At 38.8% G+C, this 23,918-nt stretch overlaps 1 protein-coding gene and 1 long non-coding RNA gene across 6 annotated transcripts in view; one reads left to right on the top strand and one right to left on the bottom strand.

The window, feature by feature from the left end:
• LOC114013415 (uncharacterized) overlaps window positions 1-20,424 on the top strand; it is a 72,058-nt gene extending 51,634 nt beyond the window's left edge. The window contains exons 3-6 of the long non-coding RNA XR_008745814.1: window positions 15,885-16,014; window positions 18,200-18,401; window positions 19,218-19,342; window positions 20,188-20,424. This is a non-coding gene — a long non-coding RNA (uncharacterized LOC114013415). The remainder of the gene's footprint in view (window positions 1-15,884; window positions 16,015-18,199; window positions 18,402-19,217; window positions 19,343-20,187) is intronic.
• UNC79 (unc-79 homolog, NALCN channel complex subunit) overlaps window positions 1-23,918 on the bottom strand; it is a 118,173-nt gene that overhangs the window by 64,441 nt on the left and 29,814 nt on the right. For all 5 annotated transcript variants that reach the window (XM_055796057.1, XM_055796067.1, XM_055796077.1 and 2 more), the window contains exons 14-28: window positions 22,772-23,002; window positions 20,584-20,774; window positions 19,562-19,685; window positions 18,129-18,269; window positions 16,596-16,817; window positions 15,767-15,994; window positions 14,217-14,358; window positions 13,728-13,807; window positions 13,495-13,643; window positions 12,276-12,433; window positions 11,753-11,934; window positions 10,275-10,476; window positions 8,380-8,559; window positions 7,257-7,322; window positions 2,016-2,302 (exon numbers count right to left, since the gene is read on the bottom strand). In XM_055796057.1, the coding sequence (XP_055652032.1) occupies window positions 2,016-2,302; window positions 7,257-7,322; window positions 8,380-8,559; window positions 10,275-10,476; window positions 11,753-11,934; window positions 12,276-12,433; window positions 13,495-13,643; window positions 13,728-13,807; window positions 14,217-14,358; window positions 15,767-15,994; window positions 16,596-16,817; window positions 18,129-18,269; window positions 19,562-19,685; window positions 20,584-20,774; window positions 22,772-23,002 (2,583 nt within the window). The remainder of the gene's footprint in view (window positions 1-2,015; window positions 2,303-7,256; window positions 7,323-8,379; window positions 8,560-10,274; window positions 10,477-11,752; window positions 11,935-12,275; window positions 12,434-13,494; window positions 13,644-13,727; window positions 13,808-14,216; window positions 14,359-15,766; window positions 15,995-16,595; window positions 16,818-18,128; window positions 18,270-19,561; window positions 19,686-20,583; window positions 20,775-22,771; window positions 23,003-23,918) is intronic.

Here is a 23,918-nt window from a genome sequence, read left to right as displayed (position 1 = left end):
GGACAACATTGCCACCATGCGGGGCAGCACCGCAGCGACTGCAAACACCAGAACGTGGCCACTCCTGCTGCGGGGAGAAAAAGGCATTGTATGCTTTCAAGCATTCCAAATACTCAGATTTCATGATGCCAAATACTAAGAATTTTTTTTTCTTGAGCTGACCATTCCAGCCAAGATTGGAATCAAAATCAGCCTAATGAACCAGCCTAGTGAACCAGCAAGTCAGCCTAATCCCAACCTTTATGGAGCTGACTGAGGAAAGCAAATATTTATGACTAGGGGCGGAAGTGTATCCAAAATTGATCCGAGAGCCCATACTGAGTTTTCACTCTGTAAACGCATCTTCAGATTGCAAATAGCATTTTGCTAGCATCAAAGGTGATTCCCAACACAAAGCAGCCCTACACCTAATAAGAAAAAAAAAACCACAACCCAAAATATAAACTAAAGTTTTGATTTTTGCTACATGGAGAAAAACCCTGGTCTACTGAAGTTTTCAAACTCTATTTGGCATCAGGGGAGTCAGGATTCAACTATGAAACTTTTCAAACAGAAATGGTGAATTTGGCTATCATGAGACATTTTAAAGGCAGAAGAGGAAAGGCAGGGGGTCGTATTCAGAGTTGCAGTAAGTAGTACTTCCAAAAATCAGATCAATTATGAACACTAAAGTTTGGGAATCCAAACTTGGAAAACGTAGCCAAATGTGGAAGACACTGCCCTGTGATCTGAACTGCCACTTCCAGACTCTCAATATAATGGTAAGCAGCCTCAAGGTCCTTTTACATGCCTCTGCTTAAAACTGTACAAAGATGATTACTACCATGTAGCAATGGTGTTCGAAGACAAAGGATCACAATGCATTTGCAGCTACCCAGTTTACACTAACACCTATCTGGCCTGCTGAAACATGGATACCTGACTTCTTCACTTCTTCATAACTGTGAAAGTTTATCCAAGTATCTACATTACAACTGACTTAAAAAAAAAAATCACTTATTCCAATGTATAAACCAGAAAATCCTGGTAAGAATTGCAGATACGGAGAGGCCAGGATAGCTTTGAGCAGTGTTTGAAGGTTATAGTGAGTATTTTAAGAGCTGGGGCAGAGGAAGAACTGAAATCACAGCCCTCTCTCTCCCCTGAGTCTCTTTATGAGAGACTGTGTTAAGGAAAAAGTGTGAAAGTGATGATGATGATGGTTCACTGCAAGTAATAAGAACACTTCCCTAAGTGTGAAATGTTTTTCAGCCTAGCATCACCAACTACTCTATTAGTAAGAATTAACTGAGCCTTAGGAAAGCCTTGTGAGGTAAGAAATTACAGTCCTTCTTACAAAATGGAGAAAGAAGGCACAAGGCAAGGATGTGCTCAGCCATTTATCACAGCAATATAGGTAGAAGTTCACCATGGTGGCACCACTCCCCAGGGAAGGGAGAATAGAATGTCCAGTGCACTCTGAGGAAGAAGGAGAATGAGTCTCCTGCAAAATGAACAATTTACAGACCATTCATGCAGCAAAACAAGCAAGAGCACGTGGGTCCCAGGTCTTCCTGAATGGGAAAGGAGGAAATGACACACAAGGTAAGTAAGGCATTCAAAGGCTAGGGCAAGAGGGCAAAGAGGTTGGGAGCAATCTGTAATTCTTCATAGAGTTGTAGTATTTGCATGCCTCCAGGCACACAAAACTGTTTTCTCTAAGCCAATGATGCAGCAAGTTTAGAGTACTAGTAGGAAGATATAGATTAGCATACTTCTACTCAACTGTTTACTTTTTAACTGCAAAGCAAAAACCTACAGAAAGCACTGTTAGGCTACACAGAGTCTTCTAAGACTGAAGAACAAGCAGTCATCCTTGTTCCCAAATTCTTTCACCAACTGATGAGGTGTTAAGAAGTTTTAAGTAGGATTACCACACTCAGCAATTATTTTGGTACAAAGAAGCCTGTGCTACCACCATTTCAAAATCAAGCAATTTGAAATAGCTGCAAGAAGTAGTAAGTGCCTTCACCTACTTGTGCTATTCCAGCAATAAAGGCATTAAAGCAGGTTGAAACACGCATTTTTTGTGGTGCAATCATGAAGCATCCTTCCTGCTGATCATAACCAAGCAGGACGTACAGATGGCGCTTGACTGTGTTGAAAGCTTTAGCACTGCTGATGTCTGACTCAGCGCTGCTCTCATCCTTTGCCATGAACTTCATTAGCACAGTAATGAGCTGGTGGACAGTCTGATGATCAATCCCAGCATCCTCTGGCAGCAGGTCTTTTATTGTATTATCATTCTCTGGAGACGGTTGTCCTATCAGCACAAGAGAGACAGTGGCATCAGACACTGGATAAGACTGTAAACAGGGTACAGAATACACCAGAATTTTTTTCCACGATTCATTGCTCCATTTCTGCCCAAATACACCTGGTGAAGGCACAGGAGACAGGCATGCATTTCTGAGGATATTGTTTCTCTGTTCCCTCAGGCTCAGCGGCACAGTAACACCTACTGTGTACACTGAATTCCATTCCTCAGCTTTCCCGTGTTTAACGGAGCTGTTCATCTTCCCATCCCAGTGCATTTCTGCCAAAGGGAGTGTTGTTATTCCTTCACATCTATGCACTGAAGAAGAATCAAATCCCACTGCCACCAAATTCTCATCTGGCATAGTTTCCAGTCATTCGTCTGCAAACATTAGTGGACATTAGCCTTTTTCAGTGGAGGAGGCACAAAATGGTAAACGTAAGAGAGAGAGAAAGTTCTACCAAATAATGATTAAACAAAGAATGAAGACTTCCCCTTTTGACATTGACTCCATATTTCTCTCAAATAACTTGGGCCAAAACATAGGCACTATAAATTATTAGGTTTTGGAATACTATGCATTAATCACAACTTCGATGACTTTTTCCCACAGAACAAGCTTAAGACTTGGTTTATAAACACTGAATCGAAATAATAATCAGCAATACTTTGTGTGGAAATACGATCATGTGAAAGATGAGAGGCTACCTACAAAGCACAAGGAAGCCTGGGTGCTAGCTATTGCTATCCAAGCAAAACAAACACACTGCAAATAACAGTTGCCCACTGGGCAAGTATTTTCATTTTCATACTTCAATATTTTTTAAATTCAATATTTCCAGTTACTTTTAATAGCATTTATCATCACTAGAATTCTCTAGTAATTTCCTTTGGAGTTACCCTCTTCCATTTCACCATGTGTGTAAGGCCTTTTTTTCGTACTTAGCAGTTCCTAAAGACCTACATTAAACTAACAGTAGGAACCGAATTCACAAAAAAGCAGAAGTTATTTCATGTATCAGTATATCAGATTCTTTTTATTAAATAATTCTGGGTAATGCATAGCTAACGCAAAGTATATTATTCCAACATGTTCTGCTTCAAAACAGTAATTTAAATTAAATGCTTCTGTATAAATAAAATCCATTCTATATGCATTATATGCAAAATAAATAAAAATTATTTCCACTAGAGAACAGAAAATACTATTTTGACAGCATCAAAATGGAATAATACTTGAAAATTCAGTTTTTATTACACCATTAATTTTAGTTTCTTTATTAAACACTATAACTGTTAACATTAAAATTAATTGTTACTAAAATGTATTGTGGTGTATTTTCTGATTTGTGGTTAAAAGTCTAACATTAAATAATTGAGATAAAGCAAGCTGGTATGAGGCAGAATTATGAAACTATCTACTTGTTTTCATTTCAAGGATAAATCCTATCAACTAAACTATTGGACATAGTACTTACTTTTGCAAAAACACTTTATGTTGAACTTTACAGTACAGACTCTACAAGTAAAATTAGCTCAAAGTATAATCTTAAAATTGCTCCTGCATGTCTGTGTTAGGGTTACTAGTCATCAACTAATACCCACTTAGTCTGTCGGAGTTACTTACATGTCTTAGGGTTTATGTAAATTCATACCTATATATTTATAGCAAATACTAAAAATTATTGAAATGCTCTATTTTACCCGTATTTTCAATGTGATTCTGACAAGGGATTCCTTTGCTGGTTCAACTGCATCTGTCTTAGGTTATTCACCAGCAAAACTGCAGTGTATACATTTTTTTTTAAATAATTTCTAAATATTTTTTATTTTATTGGTGGCTGCGCAAAGGGTTTTTTTCTGATTGGCTGTTTTGCTGAGCAAGAGAGAAGGCTGCTATTTCTATGACAGGTGAAAAATAAAACAGGGTGGGGAGGGGAGGGAGCAATTTTCAGAATCATTTCTGAAAGTGTGACTTTTGCTTAAGAATAACTTTCCTTTACCGGTCTCATTTTGGTAAAAAGAAATCATGAACTTCATATTATGTAATATTTCTCATTCCAAACAGTTTTCACTGAGATTTTTGATTTACAGAAACCCTTTTCTTCAAAATGAAAATTCTCTCTGGACCAAGATTTGCAGATGCAAAAAGAAAACAATAAATTCTGCATTAATTAGAATCAGAGGTACTGCAAGTACTGTTTTCAGAAGCATGTTAAAAATGCATACAGAAAATAACTTCAGCTTTGTGGACATCAACTGAGAAATAATCTTTCCATATATTTCCAGGTTAAAATTTTCCATGAAATGGTATCAAAAAAAACCACCCTTTTCATAAAGATGCTATTAAACTGTTTTCTTTAGCCCTACTTATTTTCATCTCTATTACATGTTGTGAGATTTTCTATGTGAAAAAGAAGATAAGATGAAATGAGACAAAGGATCAGGCTCTAAGCAAATCCTGGTACTCCAAAAAAAAAAAATTCAATGAGTAATCAGTCTGAAAAGATTAACTTGTTTTAGTTTCACTTGCTGAACAATATAATTTAAAAACTCAGTGATAAAATGCTCAATTTTGTCAGAATTTCATAACATTAACCCTAGTTAAGAGACACCTCACAGGACTTTTCCTCACATTTTACCTTCAGAAATACTACTACACTTTCTGAAGCCTTAAAATCTTGTTTCTCATACTTTACCCTTGCTGAAAACTATACAGCAGAACAGTGAACAGAGCTTCACCCTGAGCAGTTTGTCATAGGTCTACTAGGAATCAAGTCTAGGGAACGTCAGTCACCTCCTGGTTTTATTTCTAATGCAGAAACCTGCAACAAACCAGCAATGGAAAACTGCTTGTTTAAAACTACAGAACCTCTACAATGCAGTTTAATCGATATACCTTCAGAGTCCAGAAGATCTTCTGCTTTCTGAAATGGGTCTTAAGTTACACCAAGCCTGAACTAAACTTTCACTTCATTAACACATGATACAGGGTATCCTGTACCAAATCAAGCTGTTTAGATTCAACTTAAAAATGCACAACAAAGCAGCTCTGTCTTTACAGTGGCTATGGTAGCTTTTACCCCTCAAAATGTGTGTATGTACCTGTACAATTTCTGTGTATATGTGCCTATATAGGAGGTGTGTACATACGCACACACATCCCCCCCAGGAAAACCATCTGACATCACCAAACACGCAACAGCCACCATTCCTGAATTCAGTCTAACTTTACGCCCACAGATTCACCTCTTTATTCACATCCTTTATATCAGACTCCTTCATGTCCCTTATATCAGACCCCTTTACTTGCAAATTACTTTAAGAGATACCAAAATGTAACATAAAGCCTCATATCAAAATTATATTATGCTTCATCTCAATAGTGATCTCTGTGCCTGTCAATGAAACTCTCTGACTGACTGTCCAGGGTACTGTAGATTATATGAGAACAAATACATGATCCTGGTGTTTAATTCATATAGAACGCACGTTGAATTTAGCTTGCATTTGGATGGTGCAAGGATGACAGTTTTAGATCTGGAAAGAACGGATGAACATAAGGACCGGTTCATTCAAGTGGTATGTATAAAAAAAAATGGTTTTCTACAACAGATGTACAGCCTGCATTTAGGAGTCTGTTAGTTCCTTAGACGAATCAGATATGCTTAGTAATGCCAATGCAAAGTGTTAAAAACTATGCACTAAACCTTGAAAAAAATTACAAAAAAATAAGATTTTAGAAAGAACTAATTAATATGGAAGAAGAGGGACAGTCATTTGTCTCCTAGTTACCAAAGCATCTGTGATAATTTTGGATCATATGAGACTTTTCTTCATATCAGTGGTTACTAGCTACATGCAACTTTTTATATATACATTTTTTAGTGGAAATTTAATTTGAAACTTGGGTGATGAATTAACTAAGCCTGGAAACTGAAGCTTTGAAATACTAAAATACATCTAATAAAACCACAGTGCCTACTGTGACACTGACAACTTCTTGTGTGACAAGTTCCTCTAAGCTCAGTATATAGCAGGTGAGTGATGCCATTAAATGAAGAACAATCACTCACTGTCACATCTGTTCATTGCACCATTATTTCACTTGCTCCTTCTATGAGCCTGTGACAACACACATACGTTCTGTAAGGAACGGGTTGATTTTGAGCTCTCACTGGGCTAGTATGACAGGGCTATACACTGCTAATTCAGAAGCTCTCCTAGTCCATTTCACATGCTGGCAACGTATTTTCCTTTCAGCTGATCACCCAGTAAGCTGATCTGTTCTGATTTTGAATTTGTATCTGTTGGAAATATTGCAAGTCTTGAAGAAGGAATGTGAAAAGATTTGAATCTGAGATTTTTCACTTCCAGATGGTCAGTCTACACAGGACTCAGAGCAAGAGCTGTCAGTAGGCACAAATATTTAGAGATTACTGGGAGCCTGCTGAGCTAGCTGTTCTACAAATGCCTAACAAAAGGGTGACATCTTCACAAAATATCAGTAAATATAAAGGACTTAAGATGTCTATAAGCACACAGAGGAGACAAGTGCAATTTACAGTACCAACAATCAAAAGCATTCTGTCTGCTGTCTTTAAAACCAAAAAATCAAAGATCAGCCTGAACACAGGTGACCTATGGGGCCAGCCTACTAAAGTTTTACGTATTCCTGTGGGCAACTAAACACATGAGGGTGAGGCACTGCCAGCATAGCTGACTGCCTGTGAATAGCCTCCTGCCAGCCACGAAGTACTATTTACAGCTGGGGGCAGTTTTCAGTACAGATTGAGAGCAAAACTTCAATTTACACCTTTTGGAACCACACTGAGACATGATTCACTGTGTCTTTAGACAGCTTCCATCTTGCGTATATTTATCTCATGAGTCAGCAAGAAAGTCAGCTCTAGTGCCTTCCTTTTCCTGTTCCATCAAAATACCCCTTTGTCAAACCCACCTGGTGTTTGCTCTGGTGTTCCTCCAAGTGCTGGAGCAGACTGCTCATGTCTGGTCAAGCTCACAGCTTAAAAAAAAAAAAACAAAAAAACAAACAAACAAACAAACAAACAAAAACAAGAGCAACTGTTTAAGAAGGCAGTACTGACATCTTATACTTCAGCATACATTCAGTGCTAGCATATTTATATTCACTTACTCATGCACTGTTGCCAGGCAGTGAGTGTAACCATTTGAAACATGCCACTGTTGTGCCCTACAGTTTTTGTGTACCATGTTCTATAACTCTACTTTTCTCCATTATTTGGTTTTCCTGGTACAAGAGTCACCACACAGGAGCCCTTATGCAGGATCAGAACTTGGTCAAGAAGGATTACCTAAGAGTCCCAAAATACGGTGGTGTTTGTTCTGGAGAAGAAATTACCTTTTAACTTAACAGTTCACCAGCACCTAGGTTTTAACATTTTATCAGTTCCTGTTATATGGATAGGAGCAATGTGAGAGGTCCAATTTGAATATAAAGACTAATCTGTGTTTGTAAAATTCTCCAATGAGTAAGCTTTATTTCTGCTTGGAAAGGCATCTGTACAGCACTCCATACAGGCCTACGGTTTTCCAACACCTAGGTCCTCCTATACAAGCTGGCAGGAAGCACGTGTTGCATGGACATTGTTTTCTTAACAAAGAAATTCTGAAGATATCCAGAAGCCCATTTGATACATTAGTTGTTTTTAAGATGTCTAGCATACACTGCATACACTGATTAATAATTACCATTAATAAATAGATTAGTTACAGAGGAATTTTTCTGTAAACACTACCTATTTTAGACAAAACTACTGTGTATTATCCACAAATAAAAGTTAAGATCTACCCATAAACTAGTCTCGGAGCACTTCATTCTGGCCTTTTAAACAAGCACAGCATAGACATAATGTTTGTCTATGTACTTTGTCAAATTCACTAAGCTGTCATTATCTGAATAATGCCTAAATCAGTCAGAAACCTAAATTTGCTATCCCAATTGGATAAATATTGACAATTTCGATGTGTACCCAGCAATAGGATACGACCCTAAGGGATAAGATACAGGTGTGTCACAAAAATATAAATAGATACTCAACGAATTTTGGTGGTTAAGGTTTCTGGAAGGGAGAGCGCTCTCTTTGACTCCACTGGTCCCTTCACACTGTCCCTCAGGGAACGCACACTCTTCTGACGATTACGTGCGAAACGAGCCCTCTTGATCTTCCACATTGCTGCATCACTGAGGTTGGCGACATTTGTCCGGACAGCAGTGATAGCTTTGCAAATGCAATTGACCAAGTTAGGATTCATTCCACAGCATGGCGAGGCCCTAATGCTGCCAAGTGCCAAATGCAACTGGGCCCCAGGTCCCACTCAAGTCAAGAAAGCTCCATATGGGCTCAAAGGGTCCATCTGCAAGGTACTTGTTTGCATGCTCTCATTCTGAAATCCAAAAAAAACCAAATGGCATAACTGTGTTCAAAAAATTATGCTGCTACTTCTTTCTTTAGAGACTGGACAAAAACAGATTCTTGAAATCAAACATGAATTTCAGGCTAACGGAATATGAGCTGCCCCCTATTTAAAATGGCAGAAATCTCATGAGTATGGATCACGTTTAGTGCACTCATACCTAAACATGGCCTCTATTTTTGCCTCCCTGACCTCCTGTCCTGCCTATGCCTATCATCCTGGATTTGAACAGCGTCTCCAAAAATCAATGTGATTATGCATTTACAGTGGTGTTACCAACAGTATCACTGCATACCTTAATGGGGTCACCAATACTTTTCTATACTCATGTCTACGTTTTTGTGCATTCAAACCCTTTGAGTATAATAATCTGAGCAACTAAATCCGGTGAACCCACCCTTTGCACCACTTATGTCTTTGAAAAGGCAAAGAGAAAGGTTAAAAAGAAACTTCAAAAATATCTTTTGCATATTTTACACTTTAAATCACTCCCAAATATTTATATTTAAAGATATGACCCTACATTTGCAGCCAGAGGTGCTAGAAAATAGTGCCGAGATTCCCTCCTCAGGCCACGACAGCAGCTCCCAGTTTTGGGTCAAGCTACTCACATATGTAGAAAATATGTTTGCAGTTCCACTCATCTCCCGTCTGGATGCAGCAGCAGCACCTGGGCTTTTTTAGGCATTGGGCTCCGTGCAAATGTAGGAGGAGGCATTAGGCTGCTGAAGGAGCACATGCCACCCAAACAGCTGTCCCCACCTCCTCCAAGGAAATCAGATGGAAATAGATCCACCTCATGGACCACCACTTGGGTAACAAAGTTTTCAATTGCATGTTAAACAACAGCACATTAAACAATCACACACAAATCATTTTTTAGGCCCCTCTGGTGAACAGGAGATGTGGTATCTTACCAAGAAACTAAGTATGAACAGGACAAACATTTACAAACATTTGTCACTGTAGCATACATGGACTCTCAGAGCCAGTGCTCAGTTAACTATTACTATAGTGATTTACTATTACTGTAGTAATAGTTAACTGAGCACTGGCTCTAAGAGTCCATGTACCTCTTGTGCTGTGCCCCATATATTTGTTTTTCAAAGGTCATACAGCTCCTAGGGCTGTCTTTGTACAGACCACTACAGAACAGAGTCAGGCATGACCTAGGCCTTTGAGAATAGCAATGCTGATAGCATAAGAACATCTACAAAAGAACAAGTGGGTTAATGCAGGTTGCAGCTGACCGTATAACCAGACCACATTTCAACCAAGGCTGGCAACCACATCCTATTGAGAGTAAAACATGACACCCAAAGGTGTGACAGAGTATAGCCTAACCTGTGTTCGGGCAGTCAAAAAATGCTCACTCTGAATTATCCTCTTTTGGCCTGAAATATTACTTAATTTCAGGGAATTTATACAGGTGAGACCTATATCTCTCTCAGACCCTTGCAGGCAGCTGAAATTCCAGAAGCTGATAAAAAGTGATCAGATCAATTTGGACTCTGCTTACTTGTTGGGAAAGGGAATTCTTTGTTGCAGTCCAGATGAAGCTGTGCTTCCAGAGACAGGGTCTCAAAGCGATTCACAAAAAACTCCCAACTCAAAGCTGGAATATCTGCTTTTAGGAAATGAAGTAGCAAAAGCTTACTAAGAATTGTGGGTCTGTCCTTGACAACTGTGTCAAACTGGAAATCAAGGCAGAGGCAGAGACCCTAGAGAGAAAGAAAAAAAAAAAAAAAAAAGAAAAAAAACCCCAAACACATAACTGAGATGTGAAAACTTTAAACATTTTTTAAAGCAAAGGGAGCTCAAAGCTCACAACTTCTCCTGTTAATTAGTACAGGATAAAGTTTTCCTACCAAGTCCTTTAAATCAGAACTAATGCTACTTATATCAATGGAAAAGTAAGGTAAGTAAGGAGATACATGAACACCATATTTAGAATGTAGAATTTGCTAAGATTTTGAGGAATACAAAGGTATAGGCAAAGTTCTGTCCTAGTGCACATTTGGTACACAATATCAAAGTATTCTCTTCACACACCCTTGCCTGAGAAAAAGCTTGTATTTAGGCAACTGAATCAAGCCCTTAGTTACAAAAAGAATGAATCACCAAGCCCAAAGCAAGGAAGAAAGACTGTGTGGCGAAGTGTATCAGAAGCACTTTGCCTCAAAATGCTTCTGTATTTTATTTGCACTAGATTTTGGTTGTAGTGTCAAGGCTTATGTTTGAGAAGAAACCCACATATTAAATATGAAAGTGCAGTATACTGGTAACAGTCTCAGTGAACTCCATGAATTCAAGTCCTCTGGAAACTGTTTTGAAAAGGCACTACATAGAATAAAACTAGCAAGTATTAACAGCTTTTCATAGGCAGTAACACATATTCATTCTATTATCCAGAGAACTAGAACTGAATTATGTACTATGACATTATTTTTTTTAATCTTGCTTGTATATGTAGGCCCTGATCCACTTTCATATCTGCTTAGTTTTAATCATGAGAATTCTGATTGGCAGGGTCTCTCGCACGCTTAAAATTACATGCCTAAGTGAACCTTGAAAAATGAAGATCATGTTTGGTTTTGCTTGAATATATTTTATCACTGTAAGCTCAGCAGGGTGTCATAAAACTTACAATTTAGTATTTTTTTAAATTGAAAATTGTCAATAAATTTTAAAATCATAAAAAACATGCACCACTTTCTACAATAGCAGCTCAAATGCAACACTAATCCTTTGCAGTAAGCAAAGTTTTTACGGTTGGACTTGATCTTAAAGGTCTCTTCCAACCTAAATGATTCTATGATAAATTGGGGGTAGGGCAGTATCATTTCACTTGGCTATTTTGTGCATATGTCAATTACCAAGACCCATAAGGCTTGCTTGAAAAGGTATTAGCAGTGACTGTACACCTGAACACTTTGAATTTTGCATGAAAACTCAGACTCCTGTTTGAAAGTATTTTTTCCCATATAATAAACCTACCTGTAAAGCTGGCCTCTTTATGGTGTCAAGTAATAGCCCAGCTCTTGTAGCTACTGCTGGGTTGACATCTTCCACAGCAGTCAGGAAACAGCAGAATGCATGAGCCAAAGAGTACTTCAGTAGGTGGTTTTTTGTCACAGAGTGAATATCCAAAAACCTGCACAACACAGCCACCTTCTCCACTGCAGCAGCCATGCCCCCAGAAAAAGAACATGCATATTAATTTAGGCAATGGCTTCTTTATGTCCTGATTAATATATCTCACCTAGAAATATGCACATATGATAAAGTAACAACAAAAAATAGCTGGCAAATGTTTTAATTTTGATTATCAAAAATGTCTCACGTTCTTCTCTATTTTACTGCATCATTGTGCCATAGTTATGCACCAGACTATCTCCAAAACTCCTGAAAACAGCAAAAACATAATCAACTATTACAGGTCTCCTCAGCTACAGCAGAGGATGCTCTACCTCTTCAATGAAGCAACAAAGAGAAAATAGTGCACAACACTCAGGCCTACCTGCTTCAAATCTCATCTTCCAATCCTTGCTGTTGAAATTGCTGTTTATGATTGTCCAGAAAATGTCAGCGCCATGGGGAAGCGAAAGTGCATGAAGAAGAAGTGGGACTGCCAGGGAAGAAAGCTGAGAGAACTCAGACTTCACAACTCCCCATAAGCTGGAAAGAAAAGCAAGCCCGCTTACAAAACTACTCCCTTGACATCCTCTCTTCTAAATGTCTACACCGTCTTGGTGGTGGGAATGCACTCTTCATAAAAATCTCTATGAGCCATCCTGGGCATTTATGTGAATACTACAGAGCTGCTGCTAGGAGAACAGAGCTACTGGTACATCTTCAACTACAGCAGTTTTTCTTCAAAATCGAGGTTCCACTATTCCTTACATTGAAACACTTCAGATTTGGCAAGAGTTTGCCTAATTCAAGGCACAACTGCCATGGAACATAATCTATGCTATTAATTAGCAGTTTGAGCACAACCAGCTTCAGCACATAAGCCACATGAGCTGTCTTGGCACCACGAATCACGTGTATCCATGAATGACTAAGATGTTGGGTGTTTACAATTTGCTGGTATTTAGATTCAGGACAGATTCTCTAGTCTGCTAAAACCATACAGTCTCAGGAGATGCTCAGTGAAATTGATAGAGCAGCTCTAAGCACTGATGAACACACTCTCTTTCAGAACATCATATGCTGGTATTTATTCAGTGAGTTTTCTGCAGAAGTCCCTTTCTTCAAAGAGAATCTTAAAATCCACAGATTTCAATCCAATTCACTCTGACTCTAAATGAAAAAAAAATCCTTTACCTCTTAAAAATGAGGTGCAATGCTGTTGTTCTCTCAGCTTTAATGCTAAAGCCTTATGAAGTGTGTGCCTGCCTCTACATCATCCTTTATTTTATTTTATAAAGTCAGGAAAGATAGCTCAGTCTCATCTCAGACAGTGCCTATTTTTCAGTATGAGAAACTCTGACTCACTGCAAAACCAGTGGTGCATGACAGAGTGGCCATGATGGACCATGCAGGGCATCTCGGATTCATTTGCAACTTCTTAATTAGCCTGTGCAATGTGCCCTTGTACAGCTGCTTAACCTTTCCACACTTCCCTACCACCCTTTGTTAATTTTCCATACCAAACCTGCAAGTGCTTTGATGCCAACAATGAACGGTTGGAGAACTAATGCAGTATGATAACAAAATGTGCAATAAAAACCTACCTTGCAATCAGCATGTGATCTTGAATATAGGCAAGAAATTGTGGATGGTCCTTTCTTGCTATATACAGGCATTCCCCATGAAGACACAGGATCTTCAGACAGTTCAGCATGTTAAAAAGAATGTCTGGTTCTTCAAACCTTGACATTTCCTGTGTAAGCAGATGTACGACTCTCAACACAATGACACCACTTAACCAAAAATTCACACTAAACAAACAAGTAAACAATATTACCTGCAATATAGTGTATATGAGCTTCAAGGTAACTGGAAGCTGCTGATAACAAAATTTTCTTTCTGTGTCATTCTTTATCGCTGTTAAAAATGTAAGTTACATAAGAAGTTGTTAAAATTCTCATCTGTGGATTCAAAATCAAACTAAAGAATGTCAAAGTAATGAGATATAAATTAATTCTAGCCACAGTAACCCTGAAGTCAGTAAAATTACAACAGCACGGAATTTGGCATCCAATGATTTTGCTACGTTACATGTTCAAAAAGCCAAGATTTCTTCTAACACTTATTTGAGAGACAGTCATGCTGGCTATCAACATAAATATAGCCTTCCTATTCACTTACTATGTTGAAGAATTAAATGCATGAGAAAAAAGTGATTGTGCATTGTTCGACTTGAAAGACTGCTTCAAAACCTTGTATTCTGTATGAGCTGAAGCATTTAATTTAAAGCCTTACTGAAATACTCAGCTTCTCACCCTCTACCTACCAGCATTTTCTGTGGTCTCTGTGTGATTTCCTGGGTTTTCTCCATGTTTTGGTGCCGATTTGTCTTCCTCTTCTCCCTCAGTTCCTATAATAAACTCAGGTCTAGTATACAGAAGACTATCCTCCAGGTTATCTGTGGGCTCCTTGAAGAATATAAGAAGTTAAGTTTATTTCTTGATGTTATACATCAAGAGTATAAATACATGAGGCCATATCTTGCTGTTTAGTTCACATGTGGTGTGATAAGCTGAGATCAAATGAGGCAGACACTGTGTAATTCCATGTACACTTGTGCATTCAAATCACCTGCATATCTAAAATTCTGCATCACCAAATGCATACCGACAAGAAGACTATGTTTCTATGTTTCAAACATGGATTTAAGTGATACCACTTAACAGAAACTTATATCCATATTGGAACTGAGATGGAACCGGTCACAGGGCTGTGGTGTCACCAAACTTGCCATCCTCGCCTCAGAGGAGTATCAGAGAGGAGTATCAGAGAGGAGCAGGGGATGTTTCCTACACTACTGTACAGTTACAGGCTTAGAGGCAAGAGCTACCACAACCACCTTTACATTGAAATAAGGGACTGGAGTTACTTCTGCCTGTGGCCAGAAACTCAGGATTACAGGTTGCCATTGTGACCGTTGTGTTATAAATTGCAAGGTGGATCCTAGGAATGGTACCAAGCCCCAGCGCTCAAAAGACTGCATCACTTGCTACTTTTCAGTTGAGGTGAGAATCTGAACAGAAAGGGCATGAGACGATTTTTCTAGCACAAGTTACTGAATACCACATGCACAATACCTACTATTAACATACACATTCAAATGGAATTCTGAAGCTTTTACACATCAAAAGGCATCACTAGGCTCACCACCAAAAAAAATTACTAATAGTGAGCACTCAGAGTAAGGAGAACGATGCTGTCTTCTGAACTATCTGATGGAACAGTTATGTATAACCAACATACAGCTTAAAATAAATTCATCAGGCCACAGGTAATACCTCAATTCTTATGCAAAGCTACAGAGGACTTTAATAATGACTAGTGATTGGAGAGTATGTATGTGTGTCTGATAAAGGTGGATACTCAACCTGAAGTATATTCTGTTTTTCAACAGTGCTCAGCATTTTCAACAATCAAGCATCAACTTGCCCACTTGACAACTGACTCACTCAAAATCATTAATCATTTCAAAATATCCACTCTTAGCTTTTAAAATAAGATAAAGTGTGAGATGTTAATACTTAGTGCTTTTCATTTAAGACACAGTATCATAAGAGTGTCCTTCCAAAGTAAAACAGCACTTCAAGGTTGATGGGGGAAGAGTTCATACTGGTTGATTATTGTCATCTTCCCTGAGTTCTTTCTATCAATTCAAACAGGAAATTTTAGAGTTCAATGGCATTTTGCTTTAACATCCCAAATTCTCCATGCCAAAGGTCAGCACAGCTTTACTCCCTTGTGCCCAGTGTAATGAGAACAATGAAGAACAGGGGTTTCAGCACACCAGTACTATAGGCCCTTTCCTGCTCTACTTACCACAAGCCTGATTTCTTCTTTTGGAGCAAGCTGTTCTAGCAGCTCAAAACCCAGCTGGTAACACAGAATGCTGGACTGACACAGACCACATTCAACTGCTTTTTCATCTTTCTGACAGGTGTGAGAACCACCCCAGGGTGCCTGGAACACATTGTTTATGATGGATATTACATCTTTTGAAATGCTGTTCTCTAAGCCCAAAGTGACACCATCATCCTGGAGTTCCATCTGAAAGAGCGTGAAAAAGAGTAAAGATTTGTTATTTATTGAAAAGCCACAGCACTATTCTGCCTCCTTCTACATTTCTGCTAGTGTTATATTACAGTACTGCAAAGAGCTTGAGGTAAACTGGAGCTCACAATTTCAAATTGCCACTGGTGTTGAGGACCAAGTTCAAATAGCTAGAATAAATAGACAATTTCAAGCACAGGATCCATGAATTTTACCCAGAGACAGTTATGCAAAACACCTGGCCTTGGATTTACAATGTACAAATGTAGCTATCAAAAAGTTATGCATGTAACCTAAGCATATCAATAAGCCTCTGCTTTTAGTCTGCAGAAATAAACATATCTCCAAAGAGAAGACCCTTTCACTCATACAAGCTATCTAACATGAATGCGGAGGTATCTAAGTTCTCTTCATTTAACATGAAGCTGTAAATCCTACAAGGGTAAAGGCAGATGACAGCTGTATTGGGATACAAATGTCGTATACTTCATTCCAGCCCCTTAGCAGAAAGGGATTCAATACAAAATTAAATGAGAGCCAAAAGTGACTACAGAACTTCAGGGTCCCCTCAGTGTGGGTGTTTTTCTTCTGTGAGTACCTGCTTCAAGATGAGATCAAACATCAGAATGAAGCAATTAAGATTCATTTCGTCATCTTCACAGTCAAAATCAATTGTCTTTCCACTGGGGTGTCCAAAGTTCTTGAAAGGACTGTGAAAAGGACTACGTATTGGACTCCGAAATGGGCTCTGGAAGGGGCTTGGGAAAGGACTCAGCATGTTGTGCTGAACTCTGCGCCCAGGGTCAGAAGCAACGCTTACCTGAAAACACAGAGAATCAACATGTCCAAATGACTGTTACACATTTAAGCAATCTCATTTTATATGAAACTGCAGAAAACTGCATGAACTTTGACAGCCTTAGTATCCCCTTCTGTAGCTTCTTTGCAAAGTGGACATATGTCCCTTAATGCCATTAAATGATAAAATACTACAGAAGTAGAGGAATCATATTCTGCATAGATACATGTACACATTCTCTTAAGCTAATTGGCTGACATCCAGAAAATTGGTGCAGGCAGTAAAGTGGCCATCAGGTTACAATGATCTGCTCCATGATCCAGGAACACAAACTGCAATAGCAGGAGGCTAATAAAGCAGGCTATCTCAACAGTGTAACTAAGGTTATACCAAGGATACAGGTAGTAGGAAATGAACTGGACACAACACCAACAAGATGTACATGTCTGCACTGACTTAAGTCCATGCCACAGTAGGGCACTAAGCACTGCAAGGAGAAACAGCTGGATGACACGAGGTCTATTTTGAGGCCAACTATGGTCTGAAAGACCAGACAGTAAGTTTGTCCACTTTTTCTGCATAGTTAAGAAGTGGTCATGGGCTAGGTGTGGGAATGCTCTCTGTAGAGCTACATCAGAAGGCAGGCAGACCACATGTGAAGAATGACCAACTGCCTAGACGCTGTAATTCCTTAAATCTAAAGATCTGACCTTTCAAGCACTCTGGTTCCTGCTGTCCTTGAAGCACTTTGTCCAAGACTACTGAGAAGTTTGGTCACATCAGTCCAAGTATGTAGCGCCTACAGATTTTTACAGGTTTTTTTCCAGAGCATAAGCCTGTGACAGACAACTTTAGACCAATTTTTGCATCTCTTGGATGGGGAAAAAATGCAGGGAAATGGAAATAAACTCTGCTTTGTCACCCTTCCAAAACATACCTAGGCCCACCAAATTTGTAGTAGAATACAAAGGCTCATTCTGGGTGACCAGTTGTCCATAACAACTTGTTGTTGATGGCTATTAATAGAAGGTGCAGAGAATGAAATGGTTGGAAAAGATACAAGGAACACTAAAAACATACCCCAAACAAACTAGCTGACTAAGGAAAAACTACACAGTTTTTCTGCAGTTTCTAACTGCATTATCATTACACTGACCACGTGATAAAGTGGTACTAACTGAAGAAGTCATGCCAATTTTCTTCCATTTTCAAAATCTATACTGTTTCAAATCAAATGCTGCCATATTGAAAGATAACTTTTTAATTCTTCACATGCATTCTATTAGGAAAACTGTTCTAAACAAAAAAATAAGTAAGATAAATGAGAGTTACCCTCCGAGCTGCAAGATTTCCTGCCAGTTCACTGACTCTCGATTTTCTTTGATTTGCTAACTCTTTTACAGAATTAACTCCATCAGAAAACATGCTGATTAGTAACTGAAGAGGAACGACAATGTCTAGTTCAGATAACACCTGAGGAAAGACAACAAATAAAAAAGCATGAGTTTCAAGCTTGACCAAAAATGCCAGCTACTTTGTAAGCACCTTTATCATATGATCCTCAGTTCAACAAGTTCCATACATTTCATTTTGGGATTCAATAAGGTGAGTTGCAAGCTTAGATTTCTGTTAGAATCAGGGCAAAAGAGAACTGGCAAAAAAAGGCTATTTTAAGAATATTTGTTGGCATCCACTTGGTGCACTTTGAGATTAGTTTTATGCACAAACACACACACAGGAATGTGAAGTTGTTCCACAAAAATATTTCTGTAAACCAAAAGTATTACCAATACTTGGAAGATACATATTTACTGTATTTATTATTACTTAAAACTGAATTCCTCTATTTATTCTAAGAATCTAGTCAGAATGGTAGCCTACAGGTGTCAACATAGTGACAGGATGGTTAACTGCAAATCACTGAGGGAATATTCATGAATTTTGCCACCAACAGTCAGACAAATATAAGCTCTTTCGTACTTGTCATTAATTGTTATTAGGTCAAGATAAGTCTAAAAAAATCATACTTTATTTGAAAATTCTGCATACCTGAAAATTGCTACAGTCATCAGATAAACTGGTCTTTGCAGAAGCTTAACCAAAATAACCCTCAGCAGAAAAGAAGCAATAATGAAGAATACAGGTGTTATTCTGAGATGCTGTGAAAATTTTATACCCTTTTAAACTCACTGCCCCCAGCTGACAAGATTGTCCCTGTAGCTTTTGAACATAAATATTGGTTGAATGCCAGCTCTGTGGGCAACTATAGCACAAAATAGCTGGGGCAGCAGAAAGCTTGATGGCCACAGAGTTAGTCTAATTCAGTTCTTCATATGCAGGAAAAACTACAGCTACTTCTGCCTGGGGCAGCAGAAAGCTTGATGGCTACAGAGTTAGTCTAATTCAGTTCTTCATATGCAGGAAAAACTACAGCTACTTCTGCAGTCAGAAATTAATTTTGGAATCCAAAGACCAAATTCTGTGGAGACTGAAAAAAAAAACCTCAGACAGCTGAATGGACCTAAAGATACAACTGACATTCAAAGGTAAAAAGAATTTCAAGGCTTCCATTACATTGCCCAGGATAGGCTAGTAACATGAAGCTTCCTGGTTTCTGCCTACCAGTGATCCTTACACTGGGGCTAAGCAAAAGGCAGAAAGGTTCCATGATCCTTGTAAAAGTGGCTTCTTTTTCCCCCCTCTTTTTTTTTCTTTTCCAAAATCATAAGCTGCTTCAACATGACTCATCAAGAGAGGACACTTACATGCAGCCAAAGTAATGCCTGCTCTTGCACAGAGGATGGATACCCTGTGAATCGACAGCTAATGAAGCCAAACATCTCCTCCATGGAGAAAGGGAGAGGGCAAAGTTCAGTGTCAAACATTTTGCTGAAAAGTAGAACAAGAATATAACATCACTGAGTTACCATGGTATACACTGCGTGAGATATAACAGAAAAGTGGTAGGAAGGCAATCTCACTACCAGCACTGATAATGCTTCTGTAATCTTACTTGCATCCTCACCATCCATGGGAGTTGAACTAGGTTGCTGATACCACCTGTCCTGCCTGGACAAGGTCATCTCTGAATTTGGTGATGCACCTTAAGGATTTACATCACATCTTGTATCATGCACAGTTTCATTTGATAGCAATATCTTTTTCAACATCCAGTGTAAAAATTGGAAAATTTCTCTTCTCACCACTGGTCCACTATTTCATTTTTACACTACAAAAGTTTACATCAATACCTATAAATACAAACTTACAGTCAGTTTCAAAGCCTCTTCATCCGTTAAAAGGCAATGTGAAGTTTTATTGTCAAAGGCATACACCAGACATGAAATTATGACTCAGCCATCATTCTTATTCTGGTATTTTCTTTGCTCAGCAGGGGAAGACATCAGCTAATTCGATACAAATCATCACTCTTTCAGTGCCAGCTCTACTAATCCTCACCGTTTCTCATCAACAGCTGGCCAAGAGGATAAAAGTGTTTATTCCACCATGTTGCAGGAAGCCACTAAAAATGTGCCTTGCTCGCAGCAAAGAAACATCCATGTAGGTGGTTCCTGATACAGATTCGAGGATGTGAGGAGCAATAAAAGGGAACTTTCCCAAACCTTAACTGCTTTAGTTTAAACGTAAGTTATAAAAAATTCAGAAGCATTCACTCACTACTGCCTATTGCACACAGGCATTTTTATTTATTGTCACCTTATTGTGCTAAAACCCTCAACAATCAACATATGCAATGATAGAATGGTTTCTACGTGTGTCTACATACCTCAACACTTCCCGGAACTCTTTCAGTTGATTATCAGGCACTTCTGTCCTTATAGCTTCCAGCCACTCTGGCATGATACATTCCCACACTGACTGGTTTATCACATTGTATGGAATCAAGCAAAGGATTCGATTCAGCCCTTCTTTTAATTGGGTCACAGCACTACACGATTTGTCCCAGTATCCACCAACCTGTGGGTATTTCCAGGAATCATACTGATGAATGATACATCTAGTCTCTGTAACTTGTCCAGCACCATAAATTTGCTCAGTGTGTTACAGCCAGAAAATTCTGGGGGGTGATCATCTGTACCTTCCAGCCTGAATTTAGAATTCAGCCATGGGGATTGCATTGGTTTTTTTCCTCTCTCTCATCTGACCAACAATACACAAAAGCACTGTCCAATATTTAAATGAAGTTTGCTCACTCCCAGGCCATGATGCAGAGTAACCCCTCATTGTTTACAGTTCTCAACACCAGACAGATGTTTCTGGTCAAACTTGCACCTTCAATTATTTGCTCTGAGCAACCTGTTACAGTGCTGGGTCTCTATTGTGAAAAACCTGGTCTGCACCAGGTGTTCCTTTGTGGTTGGTTGGTTGGGGTTTTTTTGAGGGAAGGTTCTAAGTAATGGAAGCCAAAAAAATATACTTCTAAGTAAATAAGTAACTGGCCTACAGAGATTAATTACTCTAACTGACCTCAGATCACATCTGCTGTTCCAGACTAATGGCTCTAGAGATGCCTGCTGTTTTGGCAGCGACTACTGGTGATCTCAGCCAACAAACTATTTTTTCTCCATTCATCACAGCTAATTTCATGGCTGTTTGTTTTCATATTCTCGTGAACCCTTGCAAATCTAGCAAGTTGTCAGTCTAGTCTTAAGTGTTGCAGTGGGTAATAAAACTCAAAAAAGGGGCTGGATCCAAGGCAACAAAAAGATCCATAAGAGATTACAGCATGAGGTTCAGTCCTTCCTTTCCCCTTTAGCCTCAAAGCCCTGATCTCTTTTCTTCAGTCCTAATATTCATTGCATCCATCCACTTCTCAAATTCCCACAGCTGCCCTCCAGCCCTCCCACAGCCAGGTCTATCTTCAGAGTGATGGTTCGGAGTAAGACGTATACACATGCTGGTCTGCGCATGTACAGCAAATCCCATATATTACGTCATGAAAAATCCACGGATGCACAGTGGATACACGGATACATTATTGATGGTGTACTGTATTACATTAAGTCTTTACGGCCCTTCCTAGTCTAGTCACTTAATTTTAGGAAACAAAACCAACATGTCCTTTGGACATTTTAAGTAAGAGAGTCACAAAATGAAAGTCTTACAAAAGCACATGTGGTATAGTTGGCAGTGATAAATGAGGGGGAAAAAATCTTAAATCCCTCACAAATATAAAGTTCCTATTTTCATGCTCATGTTTCATTTTCTGTAGAGGAATATTCACATGCCTGACTTTGTTGCCTGCCTTCACTATCCACGTTAAATAGCAAGTTCTGCTTCATAATTAATGGACAGAAAGAAAGAGTCCCTCTAAAAGTGATTCCAACAATGGCCTCACTTAAGCACCCTGAATGACCTTCCAGATAAGTGTCTTTCTCTCCATCAGCAAGAAGGTGAACCATGGCAGACTAGTCACTTAACTGAGTCGCTTAAATTAGGTATCTGTAGCTACAGGGCATCCTTTCAGCCCAGAACTCCTTTCAGTTACAGCTGTGTGATTTCATAAACTTTAATTCATGTTTTTATTATTTTTTTAATTTTATTAATTTATTAATAAATGCAGAGATGAAGCATGCAAAGAACAGAGAAGCATTAGTAAAGCAGACCATAAAGGGCAGGTTTGTATCTGGGAGCAGACTAATGATACCTTTTACTAAAGACAAGCTTGGGTGCTTCAGCAGTGTAATGGAAACGTGCAGCTACCAAAAATGTACACTGTCTTTCAATATCTACAATATTCTTCCAGCCTGTCTTCATATTACTGTAGATAATCCCCACTCTCCAACACAGTAAAACTGAAAATGCCATGAAGAGGAAAAATTCCTGAACTCCACTGTTCCTTCAACCACTGACACTTCTTTTGCCTTGACAGAGCTGGGGGAGAGAGAGTCCTTACACTGAAGACCTTAATCTCTATGGCAAATAAAGGAACCTTCAGATTAAATTATTCTTACCCTGGCAAACTCCATTGGTTTAGGAAGGAGGCACATAACCATGACATCAAACCGGACATCACAAACTGTCTTCAGCCACTTAGTAACAAACTGGGGTTTGAGCTTTTCAACTAGGCTACCAACTTCATCATCCATCATGTAAGCTGTGGAGTGAAACCACTGGAACACCATGCTAACCAGCCTTGCTAAACTCTCTGTGGGTGTATTCTCACTGGGGGTGCAAAGGCTCACCTGGAAGACAGAAACACAAATCAAGTTACATTTCTAGAATTAAAGGTGGCAAATTGTTTGTCTACTATCATATTCTCAGACATACGAGGATGCAAACTACATAGAAGACAAGTGAGCTGATCAGTTTTAAGTAGAGTTTGGCACAGGACAATCGACAAAACATTTCCAAACCAGAAAATAATGGTAAGAGGGGAAAAACAAGCACTGAATTTTTTGTTTCTTAGTTTCGACACTGAAAATACCAATACAGAATGCTTTGACAAACATTTTGGTTGGAACTTTAAAGTGACTTTTCATTTCAGAAGGTAATATAATGCCTGTTAAAATATATGACACACATATATAAAAAGTACAAAGTAAAAAGACAAACCAAATTAAGAGTTTCAGAAAATGTGAAAGAATATGTGTACTTAATGAATAACCTTTGCTTTGCAAAAAGATTCTGATTTTTTGTCCTCATTTGGGGTGGGAATATGAGTTTTAAGTCCTCAAACATTCTCACATAATAGTTACTATTCTTCCCCCCTTCTCCAATGTCTGCACTGTGAAACTGTCCCAAATTTGAGACCAAGTCTGTACCCCAGTTCACAGAGTGGGCTCACTGCTAAGCCCTTAATTGCCCACTACTTGAGCTCTTGGTAACTTCTGGGGACAGGAGGCATAAGTTTCAAGTCAGGTTGCTGCACTGAATCCAAAGAATGGAAAATAACAAATGACAGGAGATTTAGGAAGCTCCTTTAACCACCTATCAGCTGTTTGTTGCCGCTTCCTAGCGAAAGCTGTACTCTCAGTACTTGGCAACCTGAAAACAGTGGCTGCTGCCTTAAGCAAGCAAATAAAGGAGAAACGTTCATGTCATTTCTGGGGAAACACTGACAATACTGTTTCCCAGAGAAGACCAGAACCCATCTAACAA

The sequence above is a fragment of the Falco peregrinus genome, chromosome 1 (assembly GCF_023634155.1).
Source record: "Falco peregrinus isolate bFalPer1 chromosome 1, bFalPer1.pri, whole genome shotgun sequence".
In the NCBI taxonomy this organism is placed as follows: domain Eukaryota; kingdom Metazoa; phylum Chordata; class Aves; order Falconiformes; family Falconidae; genus Falco; species Falco peregrinus.
Note: the sequence above shows the minus strand (reverse complement) of the source record. Positions and strands in the feature narration are given on the sequence as shown.